Source organism: Physeter macrocephalus, chromosome 14, assembly GCF_002837175.3.
Source record: "Physeter macrocephalus isolate SW-GA chromosome 14, ASM283717v5, whole genome shotgun sequence".
NCBI classification, from domain to species: Eukaryota; Metazoa; Chordata; class Mammalia; order Artiodactyla; family Physeteridae; genus Physeter; species Physeter macrocephalus.
This window is the reverse complement of record NC_041227.1, coordinates 22,781,848-22,801,026: the sequence shown is the minus strand read 5'-3', so window position 1 is coordinate 22,801,026 and position 19,179 is coordinate 22,781,848. Positions and strand designations below refer to the sequence as shown.

Below are 19,179 nucleotides of genomic sequence, written 5' to 3'. Positions count from 1 at the left end.
CCTAACACCATACACAAAAATAAACTCAAAATGGATTCAAGACCTAAATGTAAGACCAGACACTATAAAACTCTTAGAGGAAAACAAAGGAAGAACACTTTGACACAAATCACAGCAAGATCTTTTTTGATCCACCTCCTAGAGTAATGGAAATAAAAACAAAAATAAACAAATGGGACCTAATGAAACTTAAAAGCTTTTGCAAAGGCAAGGAAACTACAATCAAGACGAAAAGACAACCCTCAGAATGGGAGAAAATATTTGCAAACGAAGCCACGCATAAAGGATTACTCTCCAAAATATATAAATAGCTCATGCAGCTCAATATTAAAAAAACAAACAACCGAACTGAAAAATGGGCAGAAGACCTAAATAGACATTTCTCCAAACAAGACATACAGATGGCCAAGAAGCACATGAAAAGCTGCTCAACATCACTAATTATTAGAGAAATGCAAATCAAAACTACAATGAGGTATCACCTCTGACCAGTTAGAATGGGCATCATCAGAAAATCTACAAACAACAAATGCTGGAGAGGGTGTGGAGAAAAGGGAACCCTCTTGCACTGTTGGTGGGAATGTAAATTGATACAGCCACTATGGAGAACGGTATGGTGGTTCCTTAAAAAACTAAAAGTAGAATTATCATATGACCCAGCAATCCCACTACTGGCATGTATACCCAGAGAAGACCGTAATTCAAAAAGACACATGCACCCCAATGTTCACTGCAGCACTATTTACCATAGCCAGGTCATGGAAGCAACCTAAATGCCCATTCACAGATGAATGGATAAAGATGTGGTACATATATACAATGGAATGTTACTGAGTCATAAAAAGGAACGAAATTGGGTCATTTGTAGAGACGTGGATAGATCTAGAGACTGTCATACAGAGTGAAGTAAGTCAGAAAGAGAAAAACAAATATCGTATATTAAAGCATATATGTGGAACCTAGAAAAATGGTACAGATGAACCAGTTTGCAGGGCAGAAACTGAGACACAGATGTAGAGAACAAACATATGGACACCAAGGGGGGATAGTGCCGGGGGGGCTGGTGGTGATGGTGTGATGAATTGGGAGATTGGGATTGACATATATACACTAATATGCATAAAATGGATAACTAATAAGAACCTGCTGTATAAAAAAATAAATTAAATTTAAAAAAATAAATCAAAAAGGAAACAAAACAAAACATTGAGGCAAGACCCTCTACCAGCAGAAGATTATGATTCACTGAAGGCTCAGATGAAGATGGTTAGCAATTTTTAGCAATAAAGTATTTTTTAATTAAGATATGCACTTTTTTTGATATAATGCTATTGCACTCTTTTTTTTTTTTTCGGTACGCAGGCCCTCTCACTGCTGTGGCCTCTCCCATTGCGGAGCACAGGCTCCGGACACACAGGCTCAGCGGCCATGGCTCACGGGCCCAGCCGCTCCATGGCATGTGGGATCTTCCCGGACCAGGGAACAAACCCGTGTCCCCTGCATCGGCAGGCGGACTCTCAACCACTGCGCCACCAGGGAAGCCCCCTATTGCACTCTTAATAGACTACAATATAGTGTAAACATAACTTTTATATGCACTGGGAAACCAAAAAATTTGTGTGACTTGATGTATTGCATTGGTCTGAAACCAAACCTGAAATATCTAAGGAATCAAGAAGCCAAAAGCCAGCTTTTAGAAATGACTAACAATAAGATAGATAAAATAGATCAAAGACAGATCAAAGAAAAGAGGGAACAAATAATACAGGAATATAAAAGGAGAAATAACTATGGCTGCATCAGGGTCAATAAATAAAATATTAAAAAGTATGCCGAGAGGCCCGCATACCACAAAAAAAAAAAAAAAAAAAAAAAAAAAAGTATGCCGGACTTCCCTGGTGGTGCAGTGGGTAAGAATCTGCTGCCACCAATAAAGATGTTAAAAAAAAAAGAATCCGCCTGCCAATGCAGGGGACACAGGTTCGATCCCTGGTCCGGGAAGATCCCACATACTGCGGAGCAACTAAGCCCGTGAGCCACAACTACTGAGCCTGCACTCTACAGCCTGTGCGCCACAACTACTGAAGCCTGCACAGTTAGACTCCATGCTCTGCAACAAGAGAAGCCACCACAATGAGAACGCCACATGCTGCAACGAAGAGTAGCTCCCACTCACCACAACTAGAGAAAGCCCGAGCACAGCCAAAAATAAATTAATTAATTAAAAAGAAAAAAGTATGCCAATGTGTTTAAAAACTGAGGCAAAATGGATACAGTCTATGGAAAATATAAATAATTTAAATGGTTCACTTAAAACGCTGGTGTTATTAAAAAACAAAAGGTGGAGATAAAGGAGATGACAATGATCCTTGACTGGATCTTGAACCCCATCTCTCCCCCAAAATGCTATAAAAGTCATGTATAAATTGGGGAATTTGAATTTAGAGTGTATACATTAGATAATATTAATCTCTGAAAGCTAATCTTCTGGGGTGTGCTAATAGTATTATGGTTATGTAGAAGAATGCTCTAGTTCTTAAGAGTTACCTGCTGAGTATTCAGGATTGATATGTCTTATTGTCTGAAACTTCTCTGCAAATGAGTTAGGAAAAAAAAAAAGAAAAAAAAACTATATATCTATAGAGATATAGAAAAGGAGAATCCAAACTAAGGGTATTTATTACATTAGTCTTTCAACTTTTGTGAAAGCATGAAATAAAAAGTTAGGGAGAGACTTCCCTGGCGGTCCAGTGGTTAAGACTCTGAGCTTCCAGTGCACGGGGCGCAGGTTCGACCCATAGATGGGGAACTAAGATCCCACATACTGCGCGGTATAGTCAAAAAAAAAAAAAAAGTTAGGGAAAAAACTAATTCAAGAAGACATAGAAAATGTGAATGGTCTTATAACCATTTAAGAAATTGAATTAGTAATGAAAATTTCTCCCATAAGAAAAGAGCAGGGGACTTGCCTGGTAGCACAGTGCTTAAGAATCTTCCTGCCAATGCAGGGGACGTGGGTTTGAGCCGTGGTCCGGGAAGATCCCACATGCCACAGAGCCACTAAGCCCGTGCGCCACAACTACTAAGCCTGCACTCTAGAGTCCACAAGTGACAACAACTGAGCCCGTGTGCCACAGCTACTGAAGCCCGTGCACCTACAGCCTATGCTCTACACAGCAAGAGAAGCCACCACAATGAGAAGCCCGCACGCCGCAACTAGAGAAAAAAAAAAAAAAAAAAAAAAAGTATGCCGGACTTCCCTGGTGGTGCAGTGGGTAAGAATCTGCTGCCACCAATAAAGATGTTAAAAAAAAAAGAATCCGCCTGCCAATGCAGGGGACACAGGTTCGATCCCTGGTCCGGGAAGATCCCACATACTGCGGAGCAACTAAGCCCGTGAGCCACAACTACTGAGCCTGCACTCTACAGCCTGTGCGCCACAACTACTGAAGCCTGCACAGTTAGACTCCATGCTCTGCAACAAGAGAAGCCACCACAATGAGAACGCCACATGCTGCAACGAAGAGTAGCTCCCACTCACCACAACTAGAGAAAGCCCGAGCACAGCCAAAAATAAATTAATTAATTAAAAAGAAAAAAGTATGCCAATGTGTTTAAAAACTGAGGCAAAATGGATACAGTCTATGGAAAATATAAATAATTTAAATGGTTCACTTAAAACGCTGGTGTTATTAAAAAACAAAAGGTGGAGATAAAGGAGATGACAATGATCCTTGACTGGATCTTGAACCCCATCTCTCCCCCAAAATGCTATAAAAGTCATGTATAAATTGGGGAATTTGAATTTAGAGTGTATACATTAGATAATATTAATCTCTGAAAGCTAATCTTCTGGGGTGTGCTAATAGTATTATGGTTATGTAGAAGAATGCTCTAGTTCTTAAGAGTTACCTGCTGAGTATTCAGGATTGATATGTCTTATTGTCTGAAACTTCTCTGCAAATGAGTTAGGAAAAAAAAAAAGAAAAAAAAACTATATATCTATAGAGATATAGAAAAGGAGAATCCAAACTAAGGGTATTTATTACATTAGTCTTTCAACTTTTGTGAAAGCATGAAATAAAAAGTTAGGGAGAGACTTCCCTGGCGGTCCAGTGGTTAAGACTCTGAGCTTCCAGTGCACGGGGCGCAGGTTCGACCCATAGATGGGGAACTAAGATCCCACATACTGCGCGGTATAGTCAAAAAAAAAAAAAAAGTTAGGGAAAAAACTAATTCAAGAAGACATAGAAAATGTGAATGGTCTTATAACCATTTAAGAAATTGAATTAGTAATGAAAATTTCTCCCATAAGAAAAGAGCAGGGGACTTGCCTGGTAGCACAGTGCTTAAGAATCTTCCTGCCAATGCAGGGGACGTGGGTTTGAGCCGTGGTCCGGGAAGATCCCACATGCCACAGAGCCACTAAGCCCGTGCGCCACAACTACTAAGCCTGCACTCTAGAGTCCACAAGTGACAACAACTGAGCCCGTGTGCCACAGCTACTGAAGCCCGTGCACCTACAGCCTATGCTCTACACAGCAAGAGAAGCCACCACAATGAGAAGCCCGCACGCCGCAACTAGAGAAAGCCCATGCACAGCAACGAAGACCCAACGCAGCCAAAAATAAATAAAATAAATTCATTAAAAAAATTCTATCTAGAGATAATTATTAAAAAAAAAGAAAAAGAAAAAAAAGAGCAGGCCCAGCCAGTTTTAGAGGAAAGTTCTACCAACATTCAAGAAGCAGGTGATTCTAATCTTACATTAACTATTTCACAGCAAATATTATAAGCTTGATACCAAAATCAATTACCAACACAAATGCAAAAATGCTAAGTGAAATATTATCTAATTCAACAACACATGAAAAAGATCATGATAAAGTTGTGTTATGACTAAGTTGGGTTTATTCCAAAAGTTCAAGGTTAGTTCAAGATAAGAAAAGCTATCGGGCTTCCCTGATGGCGCAGTGGTTGAGAGTCCGCCTGCCGATGCAGGGGACGCGGGTTCGTGCCCCGGTCCGGGAGGATCCCACATACTGCGGAGCGGCTAGGCCCGTGAGCCACGGCCGCTGGGCCTGCGCATCCGGAGCCTGTACTCCACAACGGGAGAGGCCACAACAGTGAGAGGCCCATGTACCGCAAAAAAAAAAAAAAAGAAAGAAAAGAAAAGCTATTGATATATGTATCACAAACAGCTTAAAGGTAAGAACTCATGTCGGTATCTAGATATATGCAACAACTACTCATAATAAAAGTAACAAACAATAAGATAATTCAGTGGAGTGGCAGGGTATAAAACTAACATACAAATAGCCATGATCATTTTGTAATATACAGAAATACTGAATCACTACGTTGTGGACCAGGAACTAACATAGTGCTGTAGATCAGTTATACTTCAAAAACAAACTCATAGAAAAAGAGATCAGATTTGTGGTTACCAGATGCAGGGGAATTGGATGAAGGTGGTCAAAAGGTACAAACTTCCAGTTATAAGATAAATGAGTACTAGGGAAGTAAAGTACAACATGATAAATATAATTAACACTGCTGGATGTTATATAAGAAAGTTGTTAGAGCAAATCCTAAGAGTTCTCATCACAAGGGAAAATATTTTTTCTTTCTCTTTTATTTTCTATCTATATGAGATGATGATGTTTACTAAACTTATTGTGGTAATCATTTCATGATGTATGTAGGTCAATTCATTGTACTGTATACCTTAAACATATGGTGCTGTATGTCAATTATATCTCAATAAACCTGGAAAGAAAAAAAAGATACAAACAGCCTTCATATGCACAAATAAAAGACAATTATAGGACACGATGGTAGAGAAAACATCAAGGAAAATAAAACTTAGAATTAAATTTAACAGGAAATGTGTAAAACCTATTCAAGGAAAATTTCAAAACACTCCTGAAAGACATTAACACAGACTTGAACAAATGTACAGATATCCCCTGTTGTTGTTTAGGATGATTCAACATCATCAGTTCTCCCTAAATTAATTTATAAATTCAGTACAACAATGCAATCCCAATAAAAATGCCGACAAGCTGTTTTATGGAATTAAACAAGATGATATTAAAGTTTGCATGGAAAAACAAACATGCAACAATAGCTAGGAAAACAGTGATAAGGAAAAATCATGAAGGGGGAGACTAGCCCTATCACACATTAAAATATACTATGAAAGCTGTATAATTAAAATAGCACAATATTGGCACATAAATAGACAGACTAGTAGAATAAAATAGAAAGCCAGTATTAGACCAAAATACTTATAGAAATTTAGTATAAGCCAAAGGTGGCATATCTCTGGGGTACAGATGGACTTTTTAATAAATGGTGTCAGGACAACTAGGTAACCTATTGAAAAAAGAAAAAAATTAGATTTATATCTCACACCATTCACAAGAATTAAACTCTAAATGAATTAAGTTTAGTAAAAAATTAGTAAATTTTGTTTAATGAAACCATGACGTACTAGGAAAAAACATGGTAAATTCATCTTTAACCTGACGTAGGGAAAAGTTCAAAATCCAGAGGCAATAAAAATGAAACGTTTTACGTATTAAAAATACCATAAATAAAATGAGAATATGTGCCCACACAAAAACATGTATGCAACTGTTCACAGCAGCATTATTCATAAATAGCAAAAAAGTAGAAACAATCCAAACACCTATCAACTGGTGAATGAATAAATAAAATATAGCATATTCATATAATGGAATATTATTTGGCAATACTATTTGGAATAAAGTACTAAAACATGCTACGACAGGGATGAACCCTAAAAACATCACGCTAAATGAAGGAAGCCAGTCATAAAAGACCGCATATTGTATGATACCATTCTTATGAAACGTCCGGGATAAGAAAATCTACAAACACAGAAAGCAGAAAAGTGGTTGCCTAGGGCTGGAGGGGTGTGGGACACGGGGGCAAAACAAATTAGCATAATGGATGGGTATGGGGTTTCTTTATGGGTGATAAAAATATGCTAGTTTTATTGTGGTGATGGCTGCATAACTCTGTAAATAGAGTAAAAATCATTGAATTGTACACTTTAAATAGGTAAATTATATGGTATATAAATTATATCTTGATTAAAAAATAAAAGCTGTTAAAAGAACACTATAAAAAGGACAAATGAAAAACTGGAAGAAAATATTTATAGACAAAGGGTTAATACTCCCCATATTCTTAAAAATTGAGGGAAATAAGACCTAATAAATCCAATAGAAAAATGAGGAGGGTGGGTAATGGACAATTCACAAATATTAAAAAATGTTCAAACTCACTCATATTCAGAAAAATGCAAATTAAAACAACGCTGAGATACCATTTCTCACCAGACTGGCAAAAATTTTAAATGTGATAACACACTCAGTGAGGTTGTGGGGAAACAGGCACTCTCATATTTTATTGGTGGGCACAGAAAATTTGTACACTCCTTCTGGAGGGAAATTTGAAAAGACCTAACAAACTACATATACACTTAACCGTTGGATCCAGTAATTCTAATACTTCTAGAAATCTGCCTTGAAGATATACCTCTAACAACACGAAAATACATATATACAAGGTTACTCATTGAAGCACTAATTGTAATTGCAAAATACTGGAAACAATCTAAATTCTTATACATAGGAGAGAAGTTGAATAAACTATGGTATGTCCACAAAATGGAGTACTAAGCCACTTAAAAAAGAATGAGGAAGACCTCTATGTATCTATAAGTAGAGATTTCCAGGAAATAATATTAAGTGTAAAAAAGCAAAGCATAAAAGAGTACCTATAGTATGCTATTCTTCATATAAGAAAGAAGGAGATTGAAGAAAATATACATGTATTGGCTCATTTGTGCAAAAGAAATACAGGAAGGATAAATCAGAAACTAAAGAGAACAGTTACTTGGGATGACAAAGAAAGAAGTATTAAGAAAAGAACAAAATAGCAGGGATGAGGACAGAATACTTCATTTTCACCAATGAGTGCCTACTTCTAACATTCAACTAATCTCACCAATAAAAATCCAATCTGCTTCTGACATTAACTATGCTATAATTAGCAAAGGTGCAGCTCAAGCTATGCAGAGCACCTATGGCAGCCACCTGTGGAGTGTGGTCTTTCTGATACAAAGCTGGATGAGCACCATGCAGCATGGATGCTTCATTAAAGTAACTCATTGCCCCTTGAGCTGAGGCTGAAACTAACTGGCATGTGTGTAATATCAGATGCTCTATGCAGAAGTATTTTAAGATAAATTATAGACATCATAACTCCATGGTAAAGACTTTAATGAGGGGACTTCCCTGGTGGTCCAGCAGTTAAGACTCCACGCTCCCAATGCAGGTTTGATCCCTGCTCAGGGAACTAGATCCCGCATGCCGCAACTAAGATCCCGCATGCCGCAACTAAGACCTTGTGTAGCCAAATAAATAAATAAATATTTTTTTAAAAAAGACTTTAAGGAGAATGGGAAGTCAGTCAAGAGAACGGAGAAAACATTACTGTTAACAGATAATGAGGGGAATGGAACCGGATCAACCCTACGGCTGCTCTCTAAGCTTGCACACGTGTAGCTCTACTCTTACTTCTCTTTAAAACTGTGCTGTCCATATATTAGGTTAACCTTAAAAATGCATTCCAATATACATTAGGTGTTTGATTCCATTTATACGAGGTACCTAGAAGAGTCAAATTCATAGAGTCAGAAAGTACATTGGTAGATGTCAGGGGGTGGGGTGGTGGGGCGGAGGAATGGAGAGTTAGTGTTAAATTGGGACAGAGTTTCAGTTTAGAAAGGTGAAAAATTCGGGAGATGGATGATGGTGAGAGTTGCACAACAATGTGAATGTACTTAGTGCCACTGAACTGTACAGTTAAATACGGTTAAAATAGTATGTTTTATATTATGTGACTTTTACCACAATAAAAAAACATTTTAAAATAAAATTAAATTTAAAACAACAAAAACTGTGCTGTCCCCTAGCCACATGTGGTTATTTAAATCTAAATTAATGGGGACTTCCCTGGTGGTGCAGTGGTTAAGAATCACCCTGCCAATGCAGGGGACACGGGTTCGGGCCCTGGTCCGGAAGATCCCACATGCTGCAGAGCAACTAAGCCCGTGCACCACAACTACTGAGCCTGTGCTCTAGAGCCCGCGAGCCACAACTACTGAGCCCGCGTGCCACAACTACTGAAGCCCGCGCACCCAGAGCCCGTGCTCCACAGCAAAGAGAAGCCACCGCAATGAGAAGCCTGCACACCGCAACGAAGAGTAGCCCCCGCTCACCACAACTAGAGAAAGACCGCACGCAGCAACGAAACCCCAACGCAGCCAAATATAAATAAAAGAAATAAAAAAATAAAAAATCTAAATTAATGGAAATTAATTAACATTAAAAATTCAGTTCCTCAGTCTCGCTAGCACACTGCAAGTATTCAATCACCACATGAGGCTCATGGCTACTGTACTGACAATATACAGGTACAGAACATATCATCACAAAAAGTTCTATTGACAATGCTGCTCTAAAAGAACAAAGTTTTAAGAAAATAGTACATTTCTGGGGATAGAAAATAATTCAGCAAAGAGGAGGCATCCCTAGATACATTTAAAGAGGAAGACACACGTTCTGAGTTCCCTTCTAGACTTCTACCTGCCTTTGATAATCCTGATCTTCTCTTCTTCTTCAAAAATACTGCCATCTAGTATAGAAGGAAAGGAAAGAGGGAGGGAGAAAACCATAGCCCAGGGGAGAAACAAACAAACAAAAAAACCCCAAAACCCTTGAAAGCAAAAAGTTTTTGTTTCCCCCTTCCTTCCTACTAAGGACATTTAAAAAGAAATAAGGTGGGAAGTGAGACAGCCATGAAGAAATGAATCAAGGTAGACTGTTCAAAGTGGTTCTCTTAGTAGACTCCTGAGCACATACCCAAGATATGAGAGGCTTTTCAAACTTCGCAGATCCCATTAGCAGCCTCCCAGGTTTGGTTTGCTGCCATGTTCTCAGTGCTTTATTGGACCTGAAGTGTTACTGTTGTTGTTTGAGTAGGAAATGATTCCCCCCACCAGCAAATTTGTGATTATAAAATGTGTATTAAATTTTAGGTATAATTTTTAAGACTTGGTCTTGCAGTCAGGTTTGGCTTTGGGTAATAGAGCCCTGAAAATATAATGTAGAATATTTACTGAGTCTACTTATAAAAATTTGCCTCAATTAAAGAATAAGTAATCTTTTAGGACTACTCCTATTACATAAAGTAAGGCACACCTGAAATTATTTTATTTTATTTTATTTATTTATTATTTTTGGCTGCGTTGGGTCTTCGTTGCTGCATGCGGGCTTTCTCTAGTTTCGGTGAGCGGGGGCTACTCTTCATTGCAGTGCACAGGCTTCTATTTGCAGTGGCTTCTCGTTGCAGAGCACGGGCTCTAGGTGCACGGGCTTCAGTAGCTGTGGCTCATGGGCTCTAGAGTGCAGGTTCAGTAGTTGTGGTGCACGGGGTTAGCTGCTCCGCGGCATGTGGGATCTTCCCAGACCAGGGCTTGAACCCTTGTCCCCTGCATTGGCAGAAGGATTCTTAACCACTGCGCTACCAGGGAAGCCCCTGAAATTCTTAAGAAGAGAAACTCAGGCAATCCTTTGATGGCTTGTTATTTACAAACCCTAGAGCCAAACTTAATCTAGAGGTCCACATTGCAAATTTCCCAGTGAACAGATTGAGCATTCATTTTACCTACCTGTTTTGCTCAATAGCAAATGTTGACTTAAAATGAAAAGTATGTAAGTAGAAGTGTTGGAAGAATGGTGCCTCTAACATTCAGATCAATTTTTTAAAACTTTTTATTGTAAAATTAAAATACAAAATACATAAAACCACATAAAACATGTTAATCCCATACCCGTAATTTGTCCCTCCCCACTTCCCTCTTCCCTTTGGTAACCACAAGTTTGTTTTCTATATCTGGGAGCCTGTTTCTGTTTTGCATATACATTCATTTGTACTATTTTTTAGATTCCACAGGAGTCTTTGATAGTTTCCTTGTTATCTGGTATCACAACGTTACAGGATCATCCTGTACATTTCCTGACCTAAAGATAGAATCAGCCATTTCTCTAAGAAACGCTAGTTTCTTTTAATGGGTAAAAATAGTAAGATTACAATCTGAGCTCCAAGGGTAATCACTGATACTGGGTTGGTCATTGTTTCTAGATCTCTTAGTGGATATAAACACAGACACAGCCACACACACACACACGCACACACACACAAACACACACACTCAAATACCTAAAGGAGCCAGGCAGGTAACAAATGAGTGAAGTGTGATTGAGATGAAGCATAGGGATTGTGGTAAACTGAAGAGGTAAACTAAAGAAGACAGACCTTCCAATTTTTCAAAAGAAGCCAGAAATATAAATTTTTAACATGAATTTTAAAAATATTGACAACTAATAAAATAAACACTTAGGTTACATAAAACACATCTGTGGGACAGATGTGGTCCATGGGCTATGTGCACACTCAACCTGAAAAATTAAACCAGTATGTAGTTGTATCCCAGAAGTCACATTGTTGCTAACACATAAAAATATTTACAGAAGTAAGAAAATTCTCAGATTGCTTCAGGAAAAGCCAACCTATAATAAGGAAGAGGAGAAATGTATAATTATCTCCCTCCCCCACCAACTCTCTAAAGTACCAGGGAGAAAAGCATTTTCTATATAGAAACAATTTTCTTTCTAGGACATGGTGCAAAAAGGAAAAAGTCAGTTATCAGAAAAAACTCTCAAAGAGAGTTGAAACCTAACAAAAGTTTTTATATCTAAACTCTTAGAATATCAGAATGAGACCCAGGAGATATATTTTATATGATTAGGTATACTAGAGGCAATAAAACTGGTAAAAAGTTTATTGCAAATGCATGATCAACCCCTTACCCTCATTTTTACCTGTTCTAAAAAGAAAGGGGGACTTCCCTGGTGGTGCAGTGGTTAAGAATCCATCTTCCAATGCAGGGGACTCAGGTTTGATCCCTGGTGGGGCAACTAAGCCCACGTGCCACAACTAGAGAGTCCCCACGTTGCAACTACAAAGTCCACGTGCTCTGGAGCCCAAAAGCCACAAATAGAGAGAAGCCCGCGTGCTGCAACAAAGAGCCTGTGCGCTGCAACTGAGACCCGATGCAGGGAAAAATAAATAATAAAATAAATAAATAAAAAGAAAGGAAGGTAAGAGCATTGCCACCTCTGCTTTGGCCCCCTCCTGGAAGCAGAAGAGCTAACAGAACATTGCTGGGGAAAGAAGGAGTAAGATGTGAAAATTCTAAATAAGGCCCCAAAGAAAGCCTGGGGAAGGGCCCAGTTGGCAAGAAAGACCTGGTTGGGTTTGGCTTCTTTAGTGCAAGCTAGTATCATGTGACCTGCTCCAAGCTCCAGAAATATAGAAATCACAGAATTAACTTTTTCAGTTCAAAGACAAGAGGTCAGATTAGATTAAAGCAAAAACCATAAGAACACTCACAAGGTTATTTTACCCTGGTTTCTGTTCTTTCAAAGAAAATAAGGACCTCAAACCACCTAAGGAATCCCAAGCAAAAGGAAGGAGGGGACTAGAAACTTCCCTGACTGCATGAACCTCCCTCTGCCAGCTTCACAGCTTCACCCTTGAGGTCCTGTGCACTTGGCATATACTTCACTGTAGCCTCTTGGTCCTGTGCACTTTAGGGCTATTGTATTCTGCATGCTATCAGAACATAACATTTTAAGCTTCTCTCTAATTTGGAAACTAGGCCGTAAGCCAAGGTCAGAGGAAGAGTAAAGTTGGGGGAAGGGACCAGATGGGCTCAAACTACCATTCTCAGAAGTGACTCACCAGGGAGCCAGATGCAGCATCCCCTGCCTTTGATCATGAAGCCTTTCTGTGTCTCATGTAGGGAAGAGAAAAACAGCTTTGCCTTTGGCACTGATCAGACGTTAGCTTGTCTACCACCTGCCTTTTGTAAAACCCTCTAGAAATAGTACCAGCAGAATGGAGGCAGATTTGTAGTATCAAAGGGGTAAGTACAAACTAATGTTTACAGTTCCTCTGACTCTAGAAAATGAATTCTCTTCCCCCTATCACCCCACTTATCTTCACACTGGTAACCATGTCCTTTCTATGAACATTTGAATACTAATAACCATAACTAATGTCTACTGAATTTGTATCATACTGTTCTAAATACTTGACATGTATTAACCCTTTGCAGTAGCTACTATTGCATTATCTCCATTTTACAGATGAGGAAATTGAGGCATAGAGAAGTTAAGTAATCACTTCCCAGGGTCATGGAGCTAAGCAGAATCCAAGCCAAGACAACTTCAGGGCCTGTATTCTAATGTCTCTCCTTTTCATTGTAAAATTTTCGAACACACAGAAAATTTGAAAAAATAATACAATAATCAATCATATGTCTGTCATCTAGATTAAACCATAACACATTGCCATATATAAACTTTTCTGTGTGTATGAATTTTCTACACATCATGACACTTCTCTCCCAAAGACTTCTGCATTACAGCTCCTAAAAATAAGGACATACTCCTATATACCATAATACTATTATCACATCCAAAAAGTTAACAATTTCCTATCATCATCTAATATCTAATCTATCTTCAAAATATTCTGAGTATCCCCCAAACATCCTTTATAACTGTTTTTTCCAAACCAGAATCCAGTCAAGACTCACCCACCATTCCAGTCAGTTACTGTCTCTTTAATCTACAACAGTCCCCTCACTTTTTCTTTTGTATGACATTGATTTTTTGAAGAGAAGCAGACCAGCTGTCTTACAGATTGTCCTATATTTTGGTTATTTATTTCCTCATAGTATCATTTAACTTGTTCTTCTGCTCTTGTACTTCCTAAAAACCAGAAGTCAGATCTAAAGGCTTAACGAAGGTTAACATTCTGGGTAAAAATACTTTGGAGCTATTGTAAAACAGTTATACTCCAATAAAGATGTTAAAAAAAAAATACTTTGGAGCTGATGTTGTGTACTTTGTACTGCATCACATCATGAAGCACATCATGTCAGGCCGTTCCACTGTAAGTGATGCTGAGCTAGATTACCTGGTTACGGTGGTGACTGCCAGAGCACTCCTTTGTAAAGATTTACTTTTCCCTTTGCTATTAGCAAATAATTTAGAGGTGGGAGGGGGGTACTATTTTGGCACCATGCAAATGCAAATATTCTGTTCTCCAAAATCTTTCATCTAATTAATGACTTTAGCGTCCAATGATGATCTTTGCTAGATTTAATAATTTCACTGATAATTTACTATTCTCTCCTTCCTTCTACAGTTATAAGCTGGTAATTTTCTGTAAAGAACTTTCCTTCATTAGCTAGGGAAGAACTATAGCTCCTTTGAAAAGGAAAAGATATGGGACTTCCCTGGTGGCTCAGCGGTTAAGACTCAGTGCTCCCAATGCAGGGGGCCCAGGTTCAATCCCTGGCCAGGGAACTAGATCCCACATGCATGCCGCCACTAAGAGTTCACATGCCACAACTAATGAGCCTATGTGCCACAACTAAGGAGCCCACCTGCAGCAACAAAGACCCGGCACAACCAAATAAATAAATAAAATTTTAAAAATAAATAAATAAAAAATAAAAAGAAAGGATAACTGCTTAGTCCTTTCCATTTAAGTATTGATTTCCAGAGCAAGAAATTGATAAAAATAGCCATCTCTAATGATGGCATATGCATTTTTTCTCTCCTTGCCCCTTTTCTGAGCATCACTATGGACACACAGATTCTTATTTACTCAGTGTTTTACAATTACTTACAGTAATTATTCTTTTGATGCTCAGAATATACTAAATTTAGCCAGTAGAAGCCCCTTTGGGCTGGTTCCATTGTTCTTTTGATATAGTACCATTAGCCTTTAAGACTACTTTGCTTTCCATCTTAAGATGTCCCAGTCAAGCCTGTGCTCTTATGTACATTACATAACCTTTCCTAGAGGGATGTATATGCCTACAGAGGGCTCTGAAAACTCAGAAAAATATAACAGCAAGAGCAGATGTATCACTTCCTTGTGGTTATCAAATCCAATTCAATTTGGGGAATGAAAGGATTTTTAAGACTGTCAGGTCTAGCTACCCATGCTGATGCTTACAGCTTTGCTACAACTCCCCAGTATGTGGCAATTCAGTATGTGGCCTAAACACTCTGATCCACAGGGAACTCACCTCACTTGAGGCACCCTACGCTATCCCAGAACTGCCTTATACTGGGCTCCTTGTAGTTCCCACACATTAGTTCTAGTTTCTCTCCTTGGAGCCCATGGGTCTCTGTGAGAAACTCACACCTAAAGATAATTTCCTCTTCTGTTCCCTCCCTCATATTTAAACAAATGGGTTTATTTCCTGGACGTGATTGGATTGACTTTCCAAATACACTACCATGACTCACAAGGCCCTACTGCCTTTCAATGCCACTTCATATACTTATATAAAAACATGTAAATATAGTATGGGCTGGGATTGTAATTTCTACATAAATGGGTCCTGAAGTTCATCTCACTCTTTCCAGTCCTGTTCACCACATATATACAGCTGCCAGCAAAGCCAATTCTACTCCCTAGAATTCTGCATCTAGTCCCTCATCTCTCCATTTCCCCTGACACTGGTCTGGGCCCCCGATCAAGCCCTCTGACTCGATCTAATACAGTGGCCTAACCTTTCTCAACCTCAGCTCCTCCTCACTACACTCCATGACAAACGATGCTGCCAGAGCAGTCTTCCTGCAGCACTCCGAGCTCCATAACCTTCAATTGCTTTTTATCTGCAGAGCTTACCATAGTGTCTAGCATACTGGACTTGGGATGCTCAGTACATATTGGCAGAGGGAGGGACTGAATAAAGTGACTGGTTGAGCTGCTTGATTTCATGACTCAGTTGTACTGTCCATTGTTGTCAGGAGGAAATTTCCTTGAGTTTTAAACAAAAGCTATTTTACTTATGGTAGTATTTAGTATTTGGCTTAACAAACAGTTTAAAATTTTTTGGTCAGTTCATGTGTATGAGTAAACATATTTTTTTTAGTATGTATTTAATAAATAGTTGCACAAAAATTTGGTTGCATGCATTCTTCTTGGCGCTCAGACTTTCTAAAGAATAAACTGTAAATATGAAGCCAGAAAGAAAATACCAACAGCATATTGTTACGTGGGAAAATGTTTGCATTCAACAAGAATCTAGAAAGAAAATCAAAGTAAAATAACTTCACAGTATGATGGTATATCTATTAAATTAGCGATCATAAATTGAATTTGAAAAGGCAGTGCTGGCAACCTGGGAGGAAGTGGTTCACTTCACTTCAGACACTGATGGTGGGCGGCACTGCAAATTGGCTTCAGCTTTCTGGTGAACACTCTGGTCTTGCCTCATAAGAACTATAAAACTTCTCACACCTTTGGATCCAATGATTCAGCTGGAGGAACACACCTTAAGGAAATAACTCAAAAACAAATGTCTATACTATTTGTATTAGTGACAACTAGGGCACATCTCATATTCCCCAAATAGGAGAAAGATCAAGCTAAACATGTATCATTGTGTACATCAACATCAACACAAAGATATATGAAGTCACTTAAAATGACAAGTACATGGTCTATTTCAATAAATGTAGGTATACACTCAGTTTCAGCAACAGTGTTTATAATTAAGAACAAGGGTTCTGAAAGTAGACATTTCTTGGTTTGAATCCTGGCATTGCCCTCCATACACTTTCAAGAAATGTTTCTCTTCTAAGAATGGATTTGGACCATGCAGGACCTGCAAGCAGTTATTTGCTCTTGAGGAGATGTGTATATTCTTATTTGAGTAGAAAAGACATTAAGGTTAGAGAGCAGGCTCTTGCGTCAGACTACACAAGCTCACCTCTCGGCAGTCACTTGCTGGCTGTGTGACCTTAGGCAAGTGACTAAACCGCCCTACATTCCAGTTGCAATTCATGTGTCTAATATGGCTAATACTAGATTATTATATGGCTAATAATATGACCTACCCCATAAAGTTCTTCTGAGGGTGAAATGAGAAGATGCCTATAGAGTGTTCAGCACAATGACTGACATGTAGTATGTTCTCAGTAAATGTCAGCAGTTTGTATTCTTCAATTAAACTACTGATCACCCACTATGGTCCAAACATTGCAAGAGGTGCACCCACTACATTTCATCCATGCAAGAACCTTACGAGGTGAGTGTGGTTATACAAAATAGTTAAATGGGCTCAGAGAAGGATCTGTGAATATTAGGTGAAAAAAGGAGAATGCAAGATGGTTGGTAGATCCCGATTACAAACATGAAAATGAAACGCACTGACACATTTGCAATGATATGCATAATTAGAACGTAATGATCATTAGGTCCACTTTGTTTAAAGTTAGTCAAGTTTCTTTGTGTTTTCAAGTAGAAGCAAGCAAATGTGAATTGGGGACCCAGTCCTATTGCCTTTATTGTGCCTTGCCCTTCTCTTCCCTAAGCAGGGAACAGTCCACATATTAAATGTCACCTGAGTGTTGGCTTCTGACCAACAAGTGCTTACCTGGAGGAGATAGAGGAGTCCTGGGACAAACAAAGTGAGTGGGTAAAGAGACTGGTATGTTGCTAAGGCAAGAAAGATAGCACTGAGGAAGGCACTACCTGTAAAAAGAAATAAATATATGGAATGTAAAAAGAAATAAATATACGGAATAATCCAGCCACATCAATTAGGATTAGATTCAGCAACTCCCCCAAACAAGAAACTTTCCATAACTGCTCAAATAATCACCTGTCAAATATCTCCTGGCGCATAAGATGCTATGCAAACTCACAGGAGTAGAAGGATCTTGGCTTGATTTCTGATGAAAGGAAACCAAGGAAGTCAAAACCACTTACCTTTAGCAACCTGAGATACCACAGGTATAATTCTTGTAAAATTTTCAGACCCAGAAAGATTTTACAAAACTTCAGCCCGAAGATGAATAAAGAAATCAAGTCTGTTAACGTCCATGTCCTATTTAACTTACCAATTGATTAAGCCTACAATTATTGCTTATGTGATTCAGAGCTGTGAAACGTGTGCTTTTGTTTGTTGCAACACCCCATCACTATTTTTTTTTTTTTTTTGCTCCGGACGCGCAGGCTCAGCGGCCATGGCTCACGGGCCTAGCCGCTCCGCGGCATGTGGGATCTTCCCGGACCAGAGCACGAACCCGTGTCCCCTGCATCGGCAGGTGGACTCTCAACCACTGCGCCACCAGGGAAGCCCCTCCATCACTATTTTTATAACATCCCTTCCTTATGTACTCTCTTCAGGCCATATGTTTATTATTTTTTCAAATTAAAATATATTAATTTTTATTAATAATGTCCCTATTCCCTACATAAAATGGACCACTGTAGAATTATTAAACATGATGTTATAAAGAATTTTCAATGACATGGAAAGATGTTTATCACAATCTGTTAATTGAAGATCATAAAAGAGATACATACTATAACCCCTTTTTAAAAAAATGAATAAATACATTTTTAGAAAAACTAAAAGGTGGGAATTCCCTGGCGGTCCAGTGGTTAAGACTTTGCTCTTTCACTGCTGAGGGCCCAGGTTCAATCCCTGGTCAGCGAACTCAGATCCCACAGATGCGTGGTGCAGCCAAAAAGAAAACCTAAACTAAAAGGCTAGGCCACAGATTTCATAGTGTTTTTCTCTGGGTGGTTGGATTATGGATGATTTTTCATTATTGTTTCTCTGTATTTTCTAAACTTCCTATAATAAACATGCTTTGTTTTTGTCATAAGAAAAAAACTGATATGTCTCCCAAGGCAATAGAAATAAAAGCAAAAATAAACAAGTGGGACCTAATCAAACTTAGAAGCTTTTGCACAGCAAAGGAAACCATAAACAAAACAAAAAGAGAACCCATGGACTGGGAGAAAATATTTGCAAACAATGTGACTGACAAGGGATTAATTTCCAAAATACATTGCACGAACAGCTCACACAACTCAATAACAAAAAAAAACCCAATCAAAAAATGGGCAAAAGACCTAAACAGACATTTCTCCAAAGAAGACATACAGATGGCCAATAGGCACATGAAAAGATGC

The 19,179-nt window shown here is 38.6% G+C and overlaps 1 protein-coding gene across 1 annotated transcript in view; it reads right to left on the bottom strand.

Moving 5' to 3' along the window:
* Window positions 1-19,179, bottom strand: part of PIGU (phosphatidylinositol glycan anchor biosynthesis class U) — a 120,674-nt gene that overhangs the window by 38,313 nt on the left and 63,182 nt on the right. The window contains exon 7 of the mRNA XM_024128344.3: window positions 17,630-17,727. Within this exon, the coding sequence (XP_023984112.1) occupies window positions 17,630-17,727 (98 nt within the window). The remainder of the gene's footprint in view (window positions 1-17,629; window positions 17,728-19,179) is intronic.